The sequence below is a fragment of the Tursiops truncatus genome, chromosome 13 (genome assembly GCF_011762595.2).
Source record: "Tursiops truncatus isolate mTurTru1 chromosome 13, mTurTru1.mat.Y, whole genome shotgun sequence".
In the NCBI taxonomy this organism is placed as follows: Eukaryota; Metazoa; Chordata; class Mammalia; order Artiodactyla; family Delphinidae; genus Tursiops; species Tursiops truncatus.
In genome coordinates this window covers 72,972,264-72,998,216 of record NC_047046.1, presented here as the reverse complement: position 1 = coordinate 72,998,216, position 25,953 = coordinate 72,972,264, and the positions used below count along the sequence as shown (strand labels likewise).

Sequence of the window (25,953 nt, the reverse complement as noted above, 5' to 3'; positions counted from 1 at the left end):
TCCAAGTGTGCCTGCCCCCAGCGCCCAGTGTGAGACCTGAGCATCTCTTTCCTGACAGTGTTTCCCAACAGCTCAGGCGCACAGACGCTTCTTCCTAACTAATTGTAGGTTTCCCAAAATGAGTAACTCCCAATCCTTTTGATCCTCCCCCAGCACACACACGTGATGTCTCACACAAAGGCCAGATATTAAAGTGCTCAATAAATATTTCTGGAATTAAACTGAGAACAGAAAATGGTATTCTGTGAAATGTTTTGGGTTCCTTTTGAGTCCTTAGTTGGAAAGGCACTTCTGGGGGTAATTCAAGTTATTCTTATTAAGATAGGTCCATTTTCTCAATCAGTGCTCAGGGAAATCCATGAGAGATAGCAGTGGGGCAAGAAATCAGCCCTTGCAGTGCTAACACCATTGTTCCACTATCTAGGCCTCCTAATTCTAATTATAGTAGGCAAAGTGAGATGCAATCGGCCTCACAGAGCATAGGAAAGAGAACAGCGCAGAGGAGCGAACATGCCACCCCAAAATGTGTCTCTTTGGCACGCAGATTATTTCAAGCTAAAGACAATCAAGGCGCAAAAGTCTCAGGAAGAGCCTTTGACCTTTGTCCTAACTGCCAAGAAGAATGTAGATAGGGGACACGTTCCAGAGAGGGACTATCACCATAGATAACTATAGTATAATAGGAACTAGGGGTGTGGACAGGAAGAAACCCAGCAAAGTCTGTTAAAATTCCTCTCTGTGTCAGTTGTCTCTGCAGGGCCTAGCAAGCATTTGTTTACCAAACACCTGTCCTTTTTCACCTTCCTGTAAATTGCCTTCCTTCCCTTTGAAGCCCCAAACCCCTCCCTGATTCTCCTTCTCTCAGACGGCACATAAGTCTCAATGGCCTAACTTGTCCCATAGTCTCCTGGAGCCCCGGAATGTCCGTGATCAAATTTGATTTTCTCCTGTTAATCTGTCTCTAAGTCACCACCTTCCCAACTCCCTGTCATGGTTAAAGGACCTCGGATAACCGAGCCAAATGAGCAGCTAGGTATTAGGTAGTGTTCTGGATTGAATTGTATCCACTCCAAAAATTTCAAACCCTAACACTCCTCCACCCCCGCTGCCACCCTGGGAACTCTTGAGTTTGGTAACACTGCCAATGTGACCTTATTTGGAAATAGGGTCTTTGCAGAGGTAATCAACTTTAAGAGGTCATAATGAAACAGGAGGGAAGGGGGCAGGGCACAACCTTTAAAAACATGACACAGGCATAGGACATGACAAAAACTGGTTAGAACCAACTAGGTCCAAGGTGGCAGAAGATTTGACTTCCAGTGGACCTTAAGTCTCATTATACAATATTGTAATACATTAGCATAATCGAAGTGACACACCCACCAGCGCCACGACATTCCGAAGCCGACCATCAAAGATCAAAAAGTGGGCAGAGGCCCAATTCCTGGAAATCTCCACCCCTTCCCCAAAATACTTGGAAAAATCTTCCCACTCATTAGCCTATGAAATTACCCAGCCCATAAAAACTAACGACCCCATATTTCGGGGCCTCTCACCCTCTGAGATGGGCCACGATGGGCCACACTCTGTCTGTGGAGTGTGTTTCTCTCTAAATAAACCCACTTCTTACCTATCACTTTGTCTCTCACTGAATTCTTTCTGAGAGGAGACATCAAGAACCTGAGCTTCATTAAGTCCTGCGACCAGGTGTGTGATCTCAATTAAAAGACCATGGGTTCAAATCCCAATCTGGGTTCTGGCCGGGCTTGAGTCCCAGTACTTGTATTCAAGTCCCAGTCTGAGGTCCATGGTTTGATTACTAGGTGAGGGTAGGTCCTAAGTCCAGTGTGACCGGTGTCTTTGCACAAAGAGGGAAATTTGGACACAGAGAGACACACAGGGAAGAACACGACCTGATGATGGAGGCCAGATGGGAGTGATGGCTTGTAAGCCACCCAGTTGGTGGTACTTTGTTACAAGAACCCTAGGAAACAGAACACAGTAAGTGGTGCTAAAATACACAGACGTGACTTGTTAGGGAACTAGCCTATAACGAGGTTTGGGATCATCACACCCAAATCTTATCTAGACCCTCTGGTGCTCCATATTTTCATTATCAGGAACTCAAAGTCTGTTGGTTGAAATTTTATAACACCCTATGGCAGCCACGCTATGCACTTTTTTGCCTAAAATCAGTATGTTCTGACCTGCCCAGAATAGTCCTTCTCTCTGCTACACCAGGCTCATTTCTTCTTGGCTTCTCTGCCAGTCTTCCCCTCATGTTGACTCCTACCCTCGTGATCTAGATGAAAAAATCTGCACAAACAGCTACTGCTGGGCTGGTTGCCTCCACATCTGTAATGGAAATATTGGCAACCCATCAAAAAGCTTTAAGGGCTAGCGGACAAATCCTTTCCAGATGGAGACATCTTCCCCTGGGCACAGATGCTCCCATTGCTATCTGCTGCCTCTGTGTAGAAGCTGGATAAACACCTTGGCAGTGAGGACTAAATTCCACTAATACATTCACCCGAGTCAACTCTGCTCACCTTAATCAGGGCCCTTTATTTTTCTAATTCCTCAGAGAGAAATCATCAAAATATCTTTGTATTGATAATAATTTCCAACCTTCCATTTTATTCTAATATCAACTCTAGCTAATAAGCTTAGCATTAGGCAGAAAAACTAGACTAACAGATGAATCTCTTAAATAATAATGACCATTAACTCATTAGAGAGTCATTTATTCACTTGCTATGCTAATATAATAACAACTCTGCAAGGTTTTTTTTGTTTCTAGGATATTTATGGCTTATTCAACAAGAACTGAAATTTAAATTTGATATATAACAACTGGCTTTCTCTTTTTTTGTTTTGTTTTCTTTTCTTTTTAATACCACCTGAAATATTTGGTTTAGATAGAGAGGTAATGTACCTGAAGCTGTTGGGATAATCATAAATTCAGAGGACAATTTAAGGTTATTGAAAACTAACTGCAGGCTTCCCTGGTGGCGCAGAGGTTAAGAATCCACCTGCCAATGCAGGGGACATGGGTTCGAGCCCTAGGCCAGGAAGATCCCACATGTGGTGGAGCAACTAAGCCCGAGCACCACAACTACTGAGCCCATGTGCCGCAACTACTGAGCCCACACGCCACAACTACTGAAGACCACACGCCTAGAGCCTGTGCTCTGCAACAAGAGAAGCCACCTCAATGAGAAGCCTGCGCACCGCAACAAAGAGTAGCCCCCGTTCGCCGCATCTAGAGAAAGCCCGCACGCAGCAACAAAGACCCAACGCAGCCAAAAATAAATAAATAAAAATGTATTAAAAAAGAAAACTAACTGCAATATCAACACTTAAAAGAGGCTTTTAATACCGTGTGTGATATTGTGATATAATAAGAAATATATATTTGGTCTTCATCCCCAGTTCCTGGTACAGAACTCCTAAAGCCTTGGAATTTCCCGAGTGATGGGCTGAGAGGAGCATCTGTTGTTATTCATTATAAGCCCCTTTCAACCACACTTGAGTTTACGCTAATAACGTGACTCTTGGAGGAGAGGGGCTAGTTGTCAGAGGAACCAACCATGTGATTAGAGGGTTGGGAGTTTCAGACCCATCCCCAACCTCTGGGGAGAAGAGAGGGGCTGGGGATTGAGTTACTCACCAATAGGCGGTGATTTAATCAATCATGCCTACATAATGGACCCTTCATAAAAACCCTTAACAAAGGGGTTCAGAGAGCTTCCAGGCTGGTGAACACACTGGGGTGTGGGGAGGGTGGTACACACTGAGAGGGCGTGGAATCTCTGTGCCCCTTTCCACATACCTTGCCCTCTGCACCTCTTCCACTTGGCTATTCCTGAGTTTTATTCGTTATAATAAGCCAGTAATAGTAAGTCGTGTGTTTGCCTGAGTTCTTTGCCATTACAGCAAATTATCAAACCCGAGGAGAGGATCCTGGGAATCAGGATCAGAGTCATGGGAGCCCCTGATTTGTAGCCAAGTCGGACAGAAGTAGCGGGTAACCTCAGGACCCAATACTTACACAATTGGTGTCTGAAGTGGGGAGCAGTGATGTGAAACTGAGCCCTTCATTTGTGGGGTCAGCACCACCTCCAGATACTTGGTGTCACAATTTCATAATGTGAGGAGGAAACCCACACATTTGGTGTTGGAAGTTTCTGTATGTAGAGAAACAATGTCTTCCTTTTAATGTGTCACATTAGTTCTTATTTGGATGGATGACAAGAATAAGTACAGAAGACACTCGCAGTAAAAATTTTAGGCTTTAAAGCTCTTCCTTTGAAAATTTTGAAAGACTTCGAGGAAATCTAACCAGTTTCCATGTGGACTAAAATGTTTTCATTCCACTTGGCTAAAGTCAGAAGGGGACTGTAAGCCTGCAGAGAGTTGGGGCCAGACTGAACAACATGGTCTACCCCTCTTTGTACAGAGGAAGAGGCTGGAGCAGGGAGAGATTAAGTGATTTGCCCAGGATCACACAGCTGGGAGGTGCAAACCAGGACCAAACGCTGGCCGCTTAGCATTAATCCATCACAACACATTGGCTTCACACGATCCCAGTTTAGAACGTCTTTCCGGATTTGGCACCTGACTGATTTCCACACATGGGCCACAGCAGAGAACCCTCACAATATGGAAACCAGATACCATCCAGCTCCTTCCTTCAGACCTAACCAGGCAGCTGAGGCTGATTAAGGCAGTGAGGGAAGATTAAGTTTAAAATGTTATTATATAGGGCTTCCGTGGTGGCGCAGTGGTTGAGAGTCCACCTGCCGATGCAGGGGATACGGGTTCGTGCCCCGGTCCGGGAGGATCCCACATGCCGCGGAGCAGCTAGGCCCGTGAGCCATGGCCGCTGAGCCTGCGCGTCCGGAGCCTGTGCTCCGCAACGGGAGAGGCCACAACAGTGAGAGGCCCGTGTACCGCAAAAAAAAAAAAAAAAAAAAAAAAAATGTTATTACATAAAGATTCAGCTCCTACCTTCTCTTTAATGTCTTTCTCCTCCTCTCCACCCACTCCCAAGACCCCCAAACTCTATTAGTCTCGGTTTATTGGATTTAGCAGGATGAAAGTTTGGTTCAATCCCAAGAGAATGGCCAAGAAGCTCCAAGGGGCTGGGGGTTTTCAAACTTGATGCTGAGACAACAGGTTCACTGGGTATTCTATTGGACCTACCCAGCCGAGACATCTCAGTCACATCTTCTTCAGCACAAGAATTGGGGACACACACGCCCACGCTGTAGTCAGCTCCATCCTGGGAACACAATGCCACAATGTTCTTTAATGTTAGTATTCATAGAATATATGCACGATCGTTCCTAAGTAAGGCTGCTGCTGTACTACCCATGAATCCAGCAGATTGGGAGAAGGAAAAGAGAAGTTATTGAAAGAAGAAAAGTTTGCTGACTTGTTTGGAGATGGTTTTTCCATTACAGAGTATTTCAAGTCAACTTACAGAACATCACATGCACCCATATTTAAATAAAAATATGCTCCAAGGGTTAACGTAACTGCTTATTTAGAAAGCAGCCTCGGGACTTCCCTGGCAGTCCAGGGGTCAAGACTCTGTGCTCCCAATGCAGGGGGCACAGGTTCGATCCCTGGCTGGGGAACTAAGATCTCTCATGCCCCACGGTGTGGCCAAAAATTTTTAAAAATTAAAAGAAAAAAAACAAAGCAGCCTCTAGTGTGGGGTAGCCTGCCCCAGTTCATCTCTCTCCTATATTACAGGTCATTAAGAGTTAACTCGTACAATTTTCAACAAATTTGCCAAGCTGTCATTTCTTTGTAGCAGGACACAATGTACCAAATAAAGATTTTATTAATAAAAAAGCCAATAATGAGAATGCCGGTCCCAATAAAGCAAAGATCAAGTTATAAATAAAAATTGCTGGGATGCTTCTTCTAAGCATGTAATTTACATGATTGTGTCCATTTCACCTTTTGCTCTGATATCAAAATCATTAGTCTGCTTTGAAAATAGGATATGAACCCTCAAGCAATCATTGTCAAATTTTCAGCGTGGCAGATGGAGCTGGGTGATAATCTCCCTATCTTCATTGGCTAACAATTGTAAGACCATTTTATAGCATTAACATCAAAGAGCTTGGTTTTCTTATTGTTATTTTATACAACTGTTATTAGCCAACTCGGAATGTATTTTCTCTTAGTGTTGTGTGCCAGGCATAAAGTATATCTTTGTATGTAATAGGAGGCTGTGCTGTTCCTAGCTTTTTCTCCCCAAAAGTAAAAGAATTAACATGCTTTGAAGATAGTGAGTCCTGTGACCTCAGTCAACCTATTTAGTGATGTATTTGTAAAAGTTCCAACCCATCTGCTAGGATAACCTCAGATTCACGTCTCAGAGCTCTGTTTCTGGGAAAGGATTATGGGTAATGGGAAGTCCATTTCCTTTGGTATTCCAAACACTGATGGTGAGTCAGGAGTTAATGCTCAGGAATATTGGCTGGAACTTGACCTTGGATTCCCCACAAAGGTCATCCAGAGGTCTTGTCCCATGCAATGTGGTAGGAGGAACATCTGAAGACCTGTTTGGTTTGTGGACAACTACCTCCTATAATGTCCCATACTCAGGACATGCAAGCAAGTTTCCACCAACTGTTTAAAATTTAACTTTTTGCAAAACATCTTAATAGTTTGTTGTTTTTTCAATAAAGATAAGCAACCAGTGGAGCTGTATCAGGTTTCATATCATGAGTCCCATGTTCACCAGTGTTTTAAGAGTGTGTGTGTAGATCCCACGCTCACATGCAGGACGTGAAGCTTGCAGGACTGCCCTTGGAAACGCCCCGATGGAGCGTGGGTGGAGAGACACTCACTGGAAGATCCCAGCCTGTCCACATTTCCATTAAAAATATTGCTTCCCAGCTTCCCGAAAGGGTCATACACTGAATTTCAAAGCAAAAGTGGGCACATTTAGCTTCCTTGTGTCGCTTTCAAATGAATTTATTGGCATTCAGCTCCACCTTCTAAACCTCTAAAATTTAAATGATCGAAAAAAGAAGAGGCAAGTATTCAGATGGCACTCTTGGGCCCACATTCTGCACCCACAGCCCATCTCTTCACTGAGGAGAACCATGATGTATGTTCTCACACATGACCTGTTGCTGAAAAAATGAAGAGTTTGAAATCTTTTAAAAAATAAATGCTTTGGGGGAGTAAAAAAGATGTAACTAAAATTTGGTAATTTTTCTTTCTCCTCTATACAGCCAGGAGAAAATCCTCATGTCTTAAAATTTTTTAATCCAATTTTGTAGGACCTTATTTTGGAGAGAGGTTTTTGATTGTTTGTTTTTTAATCTTGGGAGTAAAAGCGGGCAGTCATCAAGTTCCACGGTTAATGCCTCTCTAGCCCTGGTCCTGTAAAGCTCCTATTTTATTAGTTTGTGCTCCTATATGTCCTCTTCCCCTTCATTTTAAATAATTCATTTCCTTTCCTCTTTCTTCATCTCTCCCTTTCTCTTTCCCTTCCCCCAATTCCCCCCACCCCCATGTTTGATATATATCGTCTCATTTGTAGGTGTTTTTATTTTATGTATTTGTAATTTATATGAATGGGCTTGTGCTTCAGATCTCCTGTTTCCACATATGTAACTCAGAGCTGGTGTTACTGTGCTCATCGAGTCCAGAGCTTCTGATTTCTGTATAATAACTCATCATCATCTTAGACTTAGCTATTCCCCGGGTGATGGACCCATAGATGGCCTCTAACACACAAAAACACACAGGGACAAACTCCTCATACGTATCCCTGTATAAACCTACGTGAGGCTTCAGCTCAGATATACACACCTGTGAGTGGGCTTGCTGGATCAGAAGGCACACAGATACTGTGTAAATCCCACCGGATTGTGCTCCACAGTGACTGCCCCAATCTACATCCCCAGGGATGCTGACTCCTATCTCTTCTTTGCATCGTCCAGCTTTCCCATTTTTGGTGGTTAACGGATATAAAATGATATCCAATTGTTTGGATTTTTGTCTATCAAATTACAAATAAGTCAGGATATTTTTGTTTAAAATAGCTAAGCCATTTAAATTTTCTCTTCTTGTAAAGTACCTGTTTGTATCCTTTGCCCACTTCTTTTTTTTTTTTTTTTTTTTTTTTTTTTTGCCCACTTCTTAATGAATTTTCTTTTCTTGATTTGCAAGAGCTCCTTATCATTCTATATATTGGTCCTATTCTACCTGAGTTATCGAAAATACTTACTCTCAGTCAGTTATCTGTCAGTTCTTTATCTATTGGTTTCCTTATTGGATAGAAATCTGTTCTTTTGAGCCTGTAATTTTTGTTCTAGTCTTGAACAATCTTTGTTCTAGTCAAGACTGACTACATAATTTGCAGGGCTAATACAGAATGAAAATGCAGGACCTCTTGTTTAAAAATTAATTAAGCATTTCAAGATGGTGACACCAAATCACGCTAAAGGAAGCATGGGGCCCTCTTATGTGTGGGGCACAGTGTGACTGCAAAGGTCACATGCCTACGAAGCCAGTCTGATTCTAATACCAGAACCATATGGTTTTTATTATTACGGATTTGAGGTATATTAAGTATTTAGCCTTTAGTCATCTTTTCAAAGTTGAGCTAGTTAATATTTGTGGACTGTTAATCATTCAAATTTCAGAAAATTCGTATCCAGAAACTTTCAGAAAATTCATATTCAGAAAATTTTTAGAAATTGCAGAAAATCTCAGAAAAAGTTTATTGAGTTCCTCAAATACTAGAATACTAGAATACTAGAATACTGATTGAAATCGCTTCAAATTTATTTATAGGTTATATGGGGGAAATTGACATCATTGTTGTATCAAGCTATCATTGGATGTCATGCAATTTACTAAAATCTTCTTTTGTGTCCTTATTTATAACTTTATATTTTTCCTTGATAATCTTAAGACAGATTACGTAAACAATTCCTAGGTAGTGTAGAGTTGGCTATTTTCCTCAGTGTTTTATTTTCAATTATATTTTCCAACTGACTGTTGCTGGTGTGGAAAAATGCTGTCGATTTTTGTAATTTGTTCTGGTATCTGGAGAATTTGCTGAACTTTCTTAATAGTTCTACCTTCTTATTTCTTTCTTTCTAATCTTTAGACCACTATTTTTTTTTCCTTTTCTAGTTTTGGAATCAAAGTTATAGTCAAATTTACTGTAATTATAACTGTTTGCCAAGGGTTAGTGATGGTGGGGGGAAGGGGCTGCATACGTCTATAAAGCAGGAACAAGAGGGATGTGGTGATGGGTAGTTATGGTCTTGATTGTGGTATGAGTTACACAAATCTACACATGTGCTAAAATGACACAGAGCTATACACACACGTACCAATGTTAATTTCTGAGGCATAGGGAGGTCAAGTCACTCGTCCAGGGTCACATCATTGTTAAGTGATAGAACAAGTAAGAAAACCGAAGCACAGAGATGATAAGTAATATACACAGCAATACAAATCTACCTCTTTTTAATTGCTAGCAAGAATCAGAGCTGAGTATTCAAAGCAGCTAATAAGGATCAGAGCTGTGTGTTCAAACCCATTTTAATCTGAACCCATAACTTCTCGCCCTCTAAGATATACAAAAAGACCCTGTTTTTGTTTGTCAGTTTGGTATGTCGGTTCTTATATATAGCTAAAGATAATGATCTTCCTTAGAGTGAGTGGGGAGGAAACCCCAAATACAGCTGGGAAAATTATACAGCTCCTCTTGCCTTTCTGTCTCTGTCTTTACTAATAATTGGGTTCCCAAGGTGTAATGTAGAAATCAGGTTGAGGGAACTGCATTTTGCTTACATGAGTGCTCTTTAAGAAAGTGATATGTTGGGCTTCCCTGGTGGTGCAGTGGTTGAGAGTCCGCCTGCCGATGCAGGGGACACAGGTTCGTGCCCCGGTCCGGGAGGATCCCACATGCCGCGGAGAGGCTGGGCCCGTGAGCCATGGCCGCTGAGCCTGCGCGTCCGGAGCCTGTGCTCCGCAACGGGAGAGGCCACAACAGTGAGAGGCCCGCGTACCACAAAAAAAAAAGAAAAGAAAGTAGTATGTTATTTTGAAAACCTTCTGGCCATAATTGGGCAAATGGTCCTTGCTGAGCTGCCCAGGGTAAACTGACTTTCACCATGAACCCTCTCCTCTTCTGGCAAGTTCTGCTGCTCTGGCCACTTGGGCTCATCCAGTGGGTGTCTGTTATCACTGGCCTCATTTTTATGCTTCCAAGTACTCCAGGTTATTGCTGTGATGAGCGAAACTTACTTTCCCCTTTTCCCTCCCGTGAATGTGACCCTCCTTGGCTCTGACCACACCCAGAACCTTAGAGCTGGTATCCACAGTGACTTGTAGCCAGCGCTCAACTTTTAAGCTAAACTGCCTGAGTCACAAGACTGACCACATCCCTCCTCTCCTTACAACACTTCCAAGGCACCATGAACAAAGTTAAAACGTAACTCTTAAGGGAGAGGTCATATTTACTGTATTAATAACTTGGATAAAGAATTGTATTCTGATCATATAAAAAGCCCTTACAAATCAGTAATTTTTTTTATTTTTTTCATTATTTTTTTGCATTTATATTGGAGTATGGTTGATTTACAAATCAGTAATTTGGGGGGACTCCTCTAGCGGTCCAGTGTTTAAGACTTGGCACTTTTACTGCTGTGGGCCCAGGTTCGATCTCTGGTTGGGAAACTAAGATCCCACAAGCTGTGCGGTGTGGCCAAAAGAAGAAAAACCCAAAACAAACACGAATCAGTAATTTTTAAAAAGTCAAAGAAACTGATTTAAAACCTGCTAAGGATATGAACAGGCAACTCTTGGAGAAGGAAATCCAAGTGACCAATAAACATGAGAAAGTTGTTCAGTCTCACCAAGAAACCACGATTAGACACCAAGTTTTTCTAGCCATCTGATTGGTAAAAATTTAGAAGGTTGATAAAATTGAAGGTTGGTAAGAATATGAAGAAATAGTTCTCTCAATCCGGCCTCCTGGGAGCTAATCTCCTTCCTAATAGCAACTAAATTTTCTTTTAGAAAATTGTCACTTTCCAACTGCATGGAGTCATGAAAAAATATCAAGGTGCTGTGTCCTCTCATTATGGAAGCTGATGGGAGCCCTGGAGGCCACTCCTGCGCTGCCCTCCTGTCCCTGTGACATGAGGTCCCAGGACTAGTGTGGAGTGAGTCAAGGCCTGAAGAGAAGCTTGGGCTTCATTCATCCACAGGTGGTTTCCTCAGAGGCTGTAGAACGTGCACCACTGTGGAGGCTGTTTGGACCTCACTGGTCCAGTGACCAGTTTCAAGCCTAGCAGGCCTTTCTCTCCCTTCTGTGAGCTGCCCATCATCTGCCGATAAACTCCCCTTTTTGCTGAAGGTTGTCAGGGTTGTTGTCTGTGGTTTAACCGAAGGTTCCTTTCTAACCGTATCCCCAGTGGCCCAGCAATTCACCATCTCAGAATCTGCTCCAGGGAAACACATATGAGCAGAGAACTGCCAGATGCTTGTGGCATTAATGCTTGTAAAAGCAGAAAAATGGACACAAACTGTTAGGTTGAACCACATGAAAGATCCATTTTATGGGGCAAAAACAGTTTAATGTCAGTAGTTTCAAATCGTTCAGCAGGAAAAAGTTAAATGTTCATAGGCAACAACTAAAATGAGATAGATCTATATTTGCTGCTGTGGGAAATGCTCCAAGACACTGTAACATGGAAAAAAAAAAAGATTAAGAACAATAAATACATTTTTCAATTTTACAAAACAAAACAATATCTTTCTGGTAGATATAGATGAACAAAAATGCATGGAGAAAGTTCTAGAAGGATACACACCTATTGCTAAACAGCTGTTATCCAGAAAGGGGACTAAGAATTGAATGAGTGAACAAGAAAGACTTGAGCTTTGTATTGTTTCCATTCTTTTTGTTTGTTTGTTTGCGGTACGCAGGCCTCTCACTGTTGTGGCCTCTCCCTTTGTGGAGCACAGGCTCCGGACGCGCAGGCTCAGCGGCCATGGCTCACGGGCCCAGCCGCTCCGCGGCACGTGGGATCCTCCCGGACCGGGGCACGAACCAGTGTCCCCTGCATCAGCAGGCGGACTCTCAACCACTGCGCCACCAGGGAAACCCTGTTTCCATTCTTTTACAATGAGAATAGAATCACATATTTAACAAATATAGTGTGTAAACAATAAAATATGAACAGAATTTTTAAATCAATATTTTCAAAAATTCTTCAAAGATACTCGTTCCATCCTCTAGAGTAGGAGTTGGCAAACTATGGCCCTGCTATTTTTGTAAGTAGTTTTATTGGAATACAGCCATCTCATTTGTTTACATATTGTCAATGCTGCTTTACTAATACAGGCAAGGTTGAGTAGTTGCAACAGAGGCTGTAAGGCCCACAAAACTGAAAATATTTACTATCTGGTTCTTTAGAGGAAACCTTTGCAGATCTCTTATCTAGAGAGGGGATTTTCAATCCTGGGCAGACATGAGAATCACCTGGGGCAATTTTTAAAAAACACTAAAGCCCAGGCTCCACCCTCACAAAGAATGACTTAATTGGTCAGGGGTGAGGCCTGGGCATTAATTGTTTTTGAAATGTTCCCAGGAGATGCTATGTGCCGCTAGCCTTGACTGCTGTGCTCTTTCAGATTAATTCCAGACTCCAAGCTCGGTTTAAAAGGCCTTTTGTGACCAGACCTGCCTGTAGTTTCATCGTCCCACACCCACGCCCATTTCCTCTGCTCCATTATACAGAACGCACCAGGCCCGCACTTGTCTGTCTTTCTGCCTGGAATGTCCCTCCTTCCTGTCTGCCTGGCAAATGCTGAATCATCCTTTGAGTCTGGGCTGAAAGATGGTCTGCCCAGGAAGCAGCCCAGACTCCAGCTTAGTGTATCAGACTAGAAGGCCTGTAGCTGTTGGCCTGTCTCCCCGTGAGGGAGGGGCTGTGTCTTCATCAGTGGATATTTCAGAGCAGGAGGTCAATAAACATTTGCTGAGTTAACTGAATTAAATTTTGAAAAAACTAAGTGCAAATGCCCCAAATCCAGCTCCACAAATGTATTGTAAGGTCCTCTGTGTGTCAGAAACAAAACTGGATGTATTTATTATAAATAGACTGCATGATTTCCAAATTCCCTTCTCCATCACTGAGTATTCCAAACTTGATAGCCTAAAGTTTAAGGATCTGGAACTATAAGAGCCTTTCTTGACCCTTGGATAAATCCCTGAAGGACAAATGTAGAGAGACACCTAATTCTTCACTTGAGAAGATTAAACGCTAGTTCTCTTTCCAATTGGTGTTTTGCTTTGTAAATGGATTGGATTTAGGGTTTTCTACCTGAGGTTATTCTGTATGCTGTGCAGATTTTCAGTTGCATTTGTTTCCTTTCTGGTTATGAAATCGAATGGACAGGTTGTTCTTTTCCTGCCTTATCCTTAATTAGTTTCTGTCAAGAACCTGAGATGCCAGGCCATGGGCACTGTCCAAATCTAAATACATTGTGATTGTCACGGGAGGGAAGGATAGAATAAGCTGATGATTAAGCCCACCTGTTACTTCAAATTGCATGGCAGTTGTTCCAAGTTTTCATTTCCAAAAGATTAAAAACAATTTGTTTCAATTCTGCCGAGCTAATTAGCAGACACATTTTCTTTCTTGGCAACGATAGGCGGATATTAAAATGCAGAATTGATTAATTTCTGGGTTTAAATGAACGAAAGAGAGGCCTTGGTCAATGGTCTTAAATTTTAAAATACGGATGTACTTACATCAGGAAGGTGAAGGCACCAGAAGCTTCTAGAATGCTGAGCCACAAACAAATCCTGTAAGCAGTGATCATCTTCAGCATTGACAGCAAATATTTATTAAGCACCTACCAGATGGCTGTGTTACACGGCAGATTTTTTAAAACTAGAATTGAACAGTCCTTGCCCTGCGTTGGATACACATTAAATGCTAAGCATCAGTTGTCAGTGGTCTCCTTGTGGATAAAAGATCAGAATGTGCTGTCAATTTGATATCCAGGTTCCTGAAGCAGGCTCTTCACAAACACCTCTTGGCAGTCCCCCTTGCATCTGACCAACTATTAATCTTGGACTTCAAGAACGAGAATAGTATGTGTATTAGTTTCCTGTGACTGCTATTACAAATTACCACAAACTTGGTGGCACAGAAATTTACTCTCTCACAGTTTTGGAGGCCAGAAGTCCAAAATCAGTAGCACTGAGTCAAAATCAAGGTGTGTCACTGAGTCAAAATCAAGGTGTGAGCAGGGCTGTGCTCCCTCTGGAGGCTTCAGGGGAAAGTCCGTCCTTTGCCTCTTCCAGCTTCTGGTGGCTGCCTACATCCCTTGGCTTGTGGCCGCATCGCTCCGATCTCTGCCTCTGTGGTCACGTCACCTTCTTCCTCTGTATGTCAAATCTCCCTCCACCTCTGCCTCCATCTTCTAAGGATACATGTGATTGCATTTAGGGCCCATCTGGGTAAGCCAGGATAAACTCCTCATCTCAAAATCTTTAACTTAAACATATCTGCATAGCTCTTGCTTCCATATAAGGTAATATTCACAGGTCCCAGGGATTAGAATGAGATATCTTTGGGGATCCATGTTTCAGCCTACCACAACATGGATATTTGAAATCCAACTAACCCAGAAATTTCAATGAAGTCCCTTGTGTCACCCTTTCTCTATTCTGAGATTTTCTTGGTTTCAGCATCTTTTCTTCCCCTAGCTCCAGCACCAGTGGAGAGGCTGGGCTTGAGTAAAATGTCCTCTAGACTGGCAGCCAGATGAGAAAAGAGGCGACATTCTGAGAACGCAACTCATGTAGATGGTCAGTCCTCCACTGATGACCACAGAACAAAGGCAGGGCTGGGGCCAGTGATTGGCTCGCCCAGTGAGTGCCATCTATGGATTACCTCCTATGCCAGGAGTGTAACCACAGGCCTTGGCTTCCAGGGGAGAGGATGAGACACACAGATAGGCGACATGAAATAATCACCTCAAGAGATAAACGATGAGACCAAGGGAGTAAGTGATCAGAGTAGGAAGTTCGGCAACCCAGCCGTCAGGGTGGGCTGAGGCATGAGGACCAGGGAGAAGGGACTTGAAGGGTTAAGGAAGTTTCATAGCAAAAGTAGCTGCTTGGGGAAGATTTCAAGACTGTGAGGAGATTAGAGAAAACAGGAAATGAAAAACCCTGCAGGCTGCTTGGGAACCAGAAGCCTCCCTCCACCCGCCTCCTTCCCAGGAACAAAGTACAGGAAAATGCAGACATCACGTGAAAACATCAGGCCCTCGATATGCTAAGCAAAGTTTTAATTCCATATAAATAGATGCCCTCTGAAAGCACTGCAGACAGTGCTACAAATGGGTATGCTTGGACTTGATGAAATGACCATGGGTGGGCCTGGTACATCGCAAGGAAAATGAATTCCAGGATCTACCTGAGACTGCTTGTTTTGCTTTTTTATTTTTGTCTCAGATAATAAACACATGCTTTTTTCTTCTGGATGGTGGTTTTGAGAGGCCACAGCTCCCTGCATTTGTTTCCTAGGGCTGTCTTAACAAATTTCCACCAACTGGGTGGCTTGAAACAACAGAAATTTTTTGTCCCACAGTTCTGGAGACTAGAAGTCTGAAATCAAGGGGTCAGCGGGGTTGGTTCCTTCTGGAGGAGAGTCTGCCCACTCCTCTCTCCGCGCTCCTGGTGGTCGCGGGCAGTCCTTGGCGTTCCTTGGCTTCTAGACACATCACTTCAATCTCTGCCTCAGTCATTACGCATCAGTCCTCCCTGTGTGTCTCTGTGTCTGCGTGTGTAGTTCCCTCATAAGGACACCAGTCACTGGGTTAGGACTCTTCCAAATCCAGCATGACCTCATCTTAACTTGATTACATCTATAAAGAGCCTATTTCCAAATAGGATCACAAATCCATGGTACCAGGGGCTCGGGATTCAACATATCTTTTTGGAGGACACAGTTCAACCCGCAACGCTCTCAGAGTGGGGATTCTAATCCAAGCCAAGGATGCTACTAACTAGCTTGTGAGGTGTGGTTGGGGAAGCTACGAGCCTAGAGAGAAGCAGCAGCCATGTGCTTGGGGAAGGTATGACAAGTTTATGGAGAGACAGGATGCCAGGAGGGCGGAAATTGGAGAACACAGTAGGCCATGGAAAGACCTGAAGAAATAACTGATCGGATGCCTGATGGGACCAAAGACATACAACATGGCTTCAGAGCCCCCTTTCAATAGTTTTTCTATTGTGTGGTCTGGTCATCTGCTTTTTAAATTATATACATTTATACCAACTGCCAACATAGAAGGGCATACACCCTTCTTAGTTTCCAGGTGCTCTTCCTCCAGAGAAAAGATGGAACCAGACAAGATATTCAGACAAGAGACGTGAAATCATTATCCTAGAACACATATGATAAAGCCAAAGGCAGTCAGTTCCCAGATTAGAATAACTGAAAAGGATATATGGATATATAGATATACTCCTGCCTCCACATATATTTAATAAGGATCACATATTTACTAAATAAATTCACCATTTTATACTGGAGTCCAATATTAAAAACAAAGCAAGGAAAACAAGTAGATGTTGGAAGTGGAGAACCAAAAGTGGAGATAGAACAAAAGGGTAGGAAAAACTGTAAGAAATGGGGTCACCGGGATGTGTGGCCACACTAGTCAAAGTGAGCTTCCTGCAAGTCTATGGGTTTCCTGTGGCTGCTGTAAAAAATGGTAACTTTGATTGTTGTAACTCTGTGGCTTAAAACAACATATGTTATTTATCGTATAGTTCTCGAGGTTAGAAATCCACAGTGGGCTTTTACAGGGTGCATGGGCTGATCTGATACACCCACCTCCCCACATCCCGATATTCATATGTTGAAGCCCTAACCCACATTACCTCAGAATGTGACTACATTTGGAGATAGGGCCTTTAAAAGGAGGTGATTAGGTTAATATTTATTTATTTATTTGTTTATTTATTTTGGCTGCACCGGGTCTTAGTTGCAGCACGCAGGATCTTTTTAGTTGTGACATGCAGTCTTCTTAGTTGTGGCATGTGGACTCCTTAGTTGTGGCATGTGGACTCTTAGCTGCGGCATGCATGTGGGATCGAGTTCCCCAACCAGGGATTGAACCCAGGCCCCCTGCATTGGGAGCTTGGAGTCTTACCCACTGGACCACCAGGGAAGTCCCGAAAAGGGGTTTTTAGGTTAAGATGAGGCTGTTAGAGTGGGCCCTGATCCAGTCTGACTGGTGTCTGTATAAAAGGATATTTGGACACACAGAGAGACACCAGGGAGAAGGTGGTCATTGGCCATCTGCAAGCCAAGGAGAGAGGTCACAGAGGAAACCAACCCTACCAGCATCCTGATCTTGAACTTCCAGCCTCCAGAGCTGTGAGAAAATAAATTTCCCTTGTTTAAGCCCCTCAGTCTGTGGTACTTTGTTACAGCAGCCCTAGCAAATTAATACAGGGGGGTGGGTTTTTTGTCTACTTTTGGAATCTTGTCTGACGTATGTTTTCACCAGTAATTACCAGTAAAACTGACATCCCTATTTTCAGCTAACCATCACAATGATCAGAATCAGGTAAGAAGCTTCCTTAAAATTCAGATTCTTAAGTCCAGCTCCTAGGGACTTCCCTGGTGGCACAGTGCTAAAGAATCCGCCTGCCAATGCAGGGGACATGGGTTCGAGCCCTGGTCGGGGAAGATCCCACATGCCACGGAGCAACTAAGCCCGCGTGCCACAACTACTGAGCCCGTGCACCACAACTACTGAAGCCCATGTGCCCTAGAGCCCTTGCACTGCAACTACTGAGCCCACATGCCGCAACTACTGAGCCCACATGCCACAACTACTGAAGCCCACATGCCTAGAGCCTGTGCTCTGCAACAAGAGAAGCCACCACAATGAGAAGCCCGTGCACCACAACGAAGAGTAGCCCCCATTCGCTGCAACTAGAGAAAGCCCGTGCACAGCAATGAAGACCCAATGCAGCCAAAAAAAAAAAAAGTCCAGCTCCTATAGGTTTTGCTAGCAGTGGGGTGGAGCCGGGCAGTGAAGATAAATGTTTAATAATCTGCTCTCTCCCCAAATTGAGGGGAAAATATATATATACATATATACACACACACATACACCATAAATTATACTGATATAAAGAATGTATAGCATAGTGTATTACTTTGCTCAGGCTACCATTACAAAATACCACAGACTGGGTGGCTTAAACAACAGAAATATATTTCCTCACAGTCATGGAGGCTAAAAGTTCAAGATCAAGGTGTTGGCAGGGTTGGTTTCTGCTGAGGCCTCTCTCCTTGGCTTATAGATGGACACCTTCTCTGCACCTTCACTTGGCCTTCCCTCTGAGTGTGTCTGTGTCCTAATCTCTTCTTATAAAAGCACCTGTCATATTAGATTAGGGCCCATCCCAACGACCTCATTTCACATTAATTATCTCCTTAACGACCCTGTCTCCAAGTACAGTCACATTCTGAAGTACTGGGATTAAGTCCTCAACATATGAATTTGGGAGGAATGCAATTCAGCCCATAACACGCACAGATTACAAATAATAATTAAATCAACAATATTCCTTGTTATAAATTCCATATATAGCCAACTGATTCTCACAGAATGCGTTCACTAATTTTTGCCAAACTCTCATATCTGTAGCCAACCTATGATTTTACCTATGACATCAGTGAGTGTCATCCCCACATAAATGTTGGGTGATATTTTTTGTCCACCTTAATGAGTAATACGGATGTGAAGCCAGAAAGATATATGTCAGAACTTCACTCATGTGTCCATGATGTGAGCAATGTTTTTGCTGAATAACAGTTTTTGGGTGCTATTTATAATGCAAAGGCTGTAGACATAACACGTTTAAGTTTTATTTTAATTTGCAACATTTTCTCCATCAACTTCTGAAGCCTAGACAGTCAACAAAACATCAAGCCCTGACCTACAGTGACTGCTGACTTGTGTGGTGAATACACTTCTACCACAGCAGACTTCAAGCTCCCAGCCTGATCCCTGAACTTGAGCTTAAAGGATGATGTGCGGTAGCACAGCAATACATTTCCACCACACAGACTCAGTTCAAGAGTACAGACGATGGTCAAGTGCATACAACCGTTAGGAAGTGGTGAATTTGGGGTATTCATTCCTTTTGCTCTTAACATAATTTACTCAATTGTTTACTCAATTTACTCAATTGTTAACCCTTAAAAGTCACTGTGTTGGACAACCAGATTGAACATTTAACCCCGGTTGGAGCAGATTGGTGGGTGCAGGAATTAGAACATGTTTTAAGCGGCTGTAGATTTTCAGACTTTGGGAAACACAGCCTCTCCACTTCATAGGTGAGGAAACTTGTTCAGCAAAGTGACATGGCTTGGGTAGAGCCAACCGCACAGCTGACTATCGGCCTCAACAGGATGAGAGCCCAGGCATCAGGACTGCCAGCCCAACACGACGTCTGTGGGCAACACCTTGTCTCTAAAATGTGATTCGTTTACAAGAAATGTACAATGAGGAAAGGAACAGGTGGGAAGGTACAGGCGATCGGGTAGAGAGAGAAAGGGCAGGAGAGAGAAGGATTCCCATCAGGAAGGACCATCCCTGAACCAGAAACAGATGAGTTTTAAGAAGGAAGTGAATACCACAGTGGTCAAGGAGAAAGAAAATTGAGAGAAAAAAATGATTAATCAGGAGGGAGGATGCCAGAGATTTTTTTTGAATGTTTTCATAGTCTTTTATTAATCATTCATTTATATATATGTGATTGATGTGGTATACACCTAATACACACTCTGAGTTCCAGGCACCGTGCTAGGTTTCGAGTTTGCAAAGGAAAACAAGATAGACAATCTCTCTCTACAAAAGAGACATAGCACCTCTCTCTCTCTCTGTCTCTATAAATATATGTTTATGTATAAATATATATATATATTACATATATACACACAGTTATCTCTATATGTTTTCCAAAAAAGTTATTATATTATACATATTGTTTTGTATCCTGATTGTTTTCCTTAATAATATACTAAGATTATCTTCCATACCATTAAATATTTTTCAAAGGCATTATTTTTAGTTCATAATATTTTATTTTCTAGATGCTCAATAGTTTCCAATCTAATTTTTCTCTTCTTGATAATGTAAGTTGTATCTACTTGGTTGCAGAGGTCTTTTAGGCTGCAATTTTTATATGTAATAAGGGATTCAGTGTAGATTTCTGTGGATTATGGAGTGTAAAAACAAAACAAAAACAAAATCAGAAGCAGAGGCGCCAGGGCTTCCCTGGTGGCACAGTGGTTGACAGTCGGCCTGCCGATGCAGGGGACACGAGTTCGTGCCCTAGTCTGGGAGGATCCCACATGCCGCGGAGCGGCTGGGCCCGTGAGCCATGGCTGCTGAGCCTGCGCGTCCGGAGCCTGTGCTCCGCAACGGGAGAGGCCACAACAGTGAGAGGCCCACGTACCGCAAAAAAATAAAATAAAGAGAAGCAGAGGGGCCAGAACAATGGCCTGAGGACTTCAGCAATGAAAGAAGGGATAAAATCAGACAGGGACCCAAGAGCGTGGCAAGATTAAAGCACACAAATACTGTTTGATGGATTCTGTTCCCGTTAAGATGGTGGGCGTGACAGTGAATGCAGAAGGATGGTGGGAAGGACGCACAGAAACTTCACTTTGGAGGTGTATTACTATACTCTTCCTTCTCATAAGCTCTATGCTGCTTAATCCGTCCTCCCACTGCCAGACTGAGTGTCTGTCTCAGGCTCTAATATCAGGCTCTCTCCCTGCTCCTGAGCTGCAACGACGCCAATTCCCTTGTGTAAAAACGTGTCAGCCTGAATTTCAAGAACACTTTCTCTCCACTTTATTCCTCAGACCCCACCCATATTCAGAGGTTCTCCTATTGTCATCTCTGTGTTTTGGATTGGGGATGGAGTTTTGAAACATTATTATGCAACATTTCATATCTTAAAAAGGCATAAAGAGAAACAGTAAGAAACACCTATGTTTCAATCACCCAGTTTAAAAAAAACACAACTTGACCCATCGTTTGAGATCTGGTGGGTCCCCAATTACATCTGCACCCTCACCATGCCCACTGCAAGGCAACCTCTAACTGAATTTGGAGGTTATCATTCTCATGAATTTCTTTCCATTTGTACTACATACATACATCTCCCAAAGAAGTAGAGCACCTTAATTTGCATCTTTTAAACTTTACATACTATATATATTCTTCTACAACTTTTTTTTCTTGATGTTACTTAGGTATATTCCCTCCATATTGATACATGTATCTCTGCTTCGTTCCTTTTTTTGCTGCTGACTATTTTTTTGGTCTTGTTTCTCTGGTGGCTGCTTCTTTAGACAGTGATTGAAAATGCAGGCTCGGAAATCAGATGATCTGGGTTGAAATCCTATCTGCACCACTTATTTCGGCAAGATACTTTACAACTTCGTGGTTCATTTATAAAATAGAGGTGATAATAACACCCTCCCCATGGTGGTGGGGTGCATTACGCCTAAGGGAGACAACTCTTGCATAGGGCTGGGGACAGTACCTGCCATGTAAAAGTACTCTCTAAATATCGACTCATAGTTTTGCATCCACATGACTGCCAGGAAAACCATGCTGAGAGCAAAGGTCAGAACTACGTTCTGCGCTCAAAAGTCTCAGGCAAGGGCTTCCCTGGTGGCGCAGTGGTTGAGAGTCCGCCTGCCGATGCAGGGGACATGGGTTCGTGCCCCGGTCCGGGAAGATCCCACATGCCGTGGAGCAGCTGGGCCCGTGAGCCATGGCCGCTGAGCCTGCGCGTCCGGAGCCTGTGCTCCGCAATGGGAGAGGCCACAACAGTGAGACGCCCGCGTACCGAAAAAAAAAAAAAAAAAGTCTCAGGCAAAATGTCAAAGCAACGATGTCAAGTGTTTTTGGGATGCGTTAGAAAGAAAATCAGTTAAAACACTAGATAGTAGTATTCATCTGTTAAATTAAGTTATTGTCATCTATCCACTTATGTACATCATTCAATTCTTTCTTGGACCATTCAACACAGGGAAATATTTTTAACTAAAAAAAAAAAAGAATTTCAACTTTCAGATGCCTACAGATGAAACATCGTTGGTACATGACTAGAGTAACTTATAAGACAAATAAAGCATCAACAAGGCTGTGACTAATGATGACGGTAGGTACCACCACCGCATCACCAGAAATCATTGCACCCTTCTGGATTTTCTTGGCCAGCTTATTTGGCCTGGGTTTGTCAGAATGTTCCCTGTCAAACAACACCAAATGTTGTAGCAAAACGTAATCAATTCCAAAATACAACTTGAAGGTGGTTATTGAATCCACTGGATTCATATCTCCCACCTTTTCATTAACTATCAGGACATATAATTCAGTGTAGAACGGCACTCGCTTCAAACCACGTGCCATTTTGAATGACTCAATATTAGATCAAAACTTTTGTTTTCTCTTTATAATGTATATTATGCTACTAAAGGTTTTCCAATACAAAATAAACTAGTCGTGCGTACAAAACAGAAATGGAAATTGCTATGATAGTGTTTCTGGCTTTGGAAAGAGCGAGTTTTTACATTTTTCCTTGTTAGTGGTTTACATCAGCATCAACAGTGAATCATTCTCCTAGAGAGGTTATCCCACTGAAAATGAATCTGATTGCCTGCCCCTTTCCTTCAGGAAGATACCAATATATGTCCCTTTATTTGTGAAAATAATTTTGGGAAACTAACAAAAATAATTACAGCCGCCTGAGGTCCACCCATACCACGCGCAAAGAGGCCTGGCTACCATTGAACTTCTTCCAGCTTGAGCCAATGCCGTCACCAGAACACTCCTCAGAATCTACTATCCAACATATAATGGGCAAGACCTGTTTCCTGAATAATGAAGCAATTCTTTACCAAAAGCACACTAAATGTCTAGAAAAAGAAATAAACCAAGCCATCCCCTATGACAGCGAAATGTTATCAACTTCAGAATAGTGAACATAGTAAATCATACAGTTTACAAGTAATCCTCGTCATATTAAGAGATGGGTCCTCACGAGATTCCTTCTGGCTAGAATACCACCCCCGCTATTGCCTTCTGCAATAAAAATGCCTCCTCCCTCCTTGATTCCTGGAGCAATTTATAAATTGAGGATCATCTTCTCTTTCCTATTTGGTTCTGGGTTTTTTAACTCTCAGGAGTTTTTCTAGCCCCCAGCCCAAACCTGTCTGCCCTGTGTCCACCTACCCAACGGGTTAGGGAAAACCTACTTACTTCTTTGAGCATAGTCTTTGGGTTCCACTGAATTCAGATCAGAAAGGAATTCATCAGTGTCCTGCAGGCACTTGAGAGAAATGTTTCCTGCGGGAAAAACAAAAGGCAGTTGAAACTGAAAAGAGAGAAGACAAAATAGTAAGGTCAGGACCATCTTTGGTCAGGATCTTAACCTGTCAGGATAAAACTCCCCTCTTAGACAAAGAGCCTCAAATGTATGAAACACTAGTCTATAATGTGTGGTGGGGAAATGTGACATTCTCACCCCTTAACATGCAGAGACAGGCTGCGACTCCTGCGCCACCTGCAAAGCGGCTGCAATGAACAAGCCATGGAAACGGATTCGTATACAACTTGTTATTGTTGAGCAAAATCGTGCTGTGGATGTGAGGGCCGCTGACCACCTGGCTTCCTTTAGTTATGCAGATTAACATTTCCAGCTAACATGGATAAAACTAGATTTTCTCTAGTTAGATGTGTTGTATATACCTCTGGGTTTAAAAAATAAATATACCGAGGATGTTAAGTGGCAATATTTGGTTTTTATCTGAGAATGAGTGTGAATCCAACCTATATAACATTCAGATAAATGATAAGCAAAGAAGGACTTCTACGTCATCATCTGTTAATGTGTTTGCCGGCCTTGGAAGCCACACGTGGGAGTGATGAAGTCCCCCATGGAAAGAGACGGCATTGCGGTAGGACAAATAAACACACCCGTCCTCTTGTGGGAGCTTAGGACACATGTCCTGGGAAGCAAATGGTGCTGACAAAAGACGGTGGCAACTGCGTTCATCTACTTTAAAAAAACATAAAATGTGTGGATCTGGATTTCTCATGGTGTAAATATTTTCTTTCCAGAAAGCCTGTCCTTAAATAATAACCTCGCTAATTACATTTAAAATGTGATGCAAATTTTGTTTACACTGATGGAAAACATCCACTGTGACTCAGTTGTACTTCCTGGCTTCACAGCAGCCTCTAGCCTCCCAGACCCCTACCCTTTGTCTGAGTCCATTGGGGCTGCTATCACAAAATACCACAGACTGGGTGTCTTATAAACAACAGAAACTTCGGGCTCACAGTTCTGGAGACTGGGAAGTCAAGAAGAAGTTGCTGTTCTGGTAAAGTTCCTCCTGCTGTCTTAGCCAGCACCTTCTGTGTCCTCATGCGACAGCAGGGAAGGGGGCAGGGCACAACCTTCAGCCGTGGAGTACAGGACATGAACTGGTTAGCACCAATTAGGCCCAAGAAGGTGGAAGATTCGACTTCCAGAAGACCTTGAGCCTCATTATACGCTCATTGTAATATATTTGCATATGCTAAGTGACACACTCACAGTCGCCATGACAGTTCCGAGGCTGACCATAAAAGGTCAAAATGTGGGTGGTGGCCCAGTTCCTGGAAATCCCTACCCCTTCTCTGGAATAGTTGGAATAATCCTCCCACTTAGCCTGTGAAATTACCCAGCCCATAAGCACTAACCACCCCACTTTTCCAGATGACCCGACACCCTGGGACCACTCTCGCCTCCTGAGACAGACCACTTCTGCCTATGGAATGTGTATCTCTGTCAGTAAACCTGCTTTCACTTTACTATGGTTCACTCTCTTGGATTCTTTTCAAGGACTCTCACTTGGCGGCCCGTCCCAGGGACTCACCCAAGACCTGGGACGTGACCATCCCCTCGCGTCCAATTTTCCTGGAACACTCACAGGATGGAAGTGGCGAGGGAGCTCTGTGGGATCTCTTTTAAAAGAGCACCATCCCATTCATGAGGGGTCCACCCTTAAGACCTAATCACTTCCCCAAGGCCCCACCTCCTATTATCATCTTTAGGGGTTAGGATTTCAACATCTGGATTTTAGGGGGACACAAATATTCAGACCAGAGCACACTTCCTTGTACACACTCCACTGTCTCTCATCTCTGTTCTTTTGTTCCTGCTGTGCCCTCTGTCCCAGTGCTCTTCACCCAGCTCACCTCCTCCTGAGAATTACTAGCCTACTTATTCTTCTAAGCCCTCTCGTCCAGGAAGCCCTCCTGGACTTCCCCTTGGGTCAGAATAGGTGTCTGTTCTCTGTACTCCCCACTCGCCTGGCATATTCTCTTTATCTCCTCACACTGAAGGCATCTGTTTTCTGTTTCCCTCTCTCCTACAGCCTAGATGCTCCATCTGGGCAGGCAGTGTGCCCTTTTTAACCTTTTGTGCTCTTCTGAGAGGCAGTTCATATAATAGCTAAGACCCAAAGCTGACACTTCCTGTGTGACCCAGGGAAATCTCACTGCCTCAGTTACTGCATCTGGAAAATTAGGAAAACAAGTAGCCTCTACCTCTTGGAATTGCTGTGTGATTTAATTAACATATTTAAAGTACTGCCAGTATCTGGCTCACCATGAATACTCAAAACAATTAGCTGTTATTCTCCTTATATTCAAAATGCCTACTACACACATGGCAGATGATAATATATACACCAGACACCCAGATAGTGTATACACAAGGGGGCCTTGCAGGGTCTGACCTATAGCAGACCCGTAACAAACATTGGCGATTTATTATTACCC

At 43.0% G+C, this 25,953-nt stretch overlaps 1 protein-coding gene across 1 annotated transcript in view; it reads right to left on the bottom strand.

Moving 5' to 3' along the window:
- LOC109550191 (O-acyltransferase like protein) overlaps nucleotides 1-25,068 on the bottom strand; it is a 66,234-nt gene extending 41,166 nt beyond the window's left edge. Inside the window, 2 exon segments of the mRNA XM_073789897.1 lie at nucleotides 23,386-23,472; nucleotides 25,047-25,068. Coding sequence (XP_073645998.1) covers nucleotides 23,386-23,472; nucleotides 25,047-25,068 — 109 coding nt within the window.
- Between the last annotated feature and the right edge of the window lie 885 nt (nucleotides 25,069-25,953).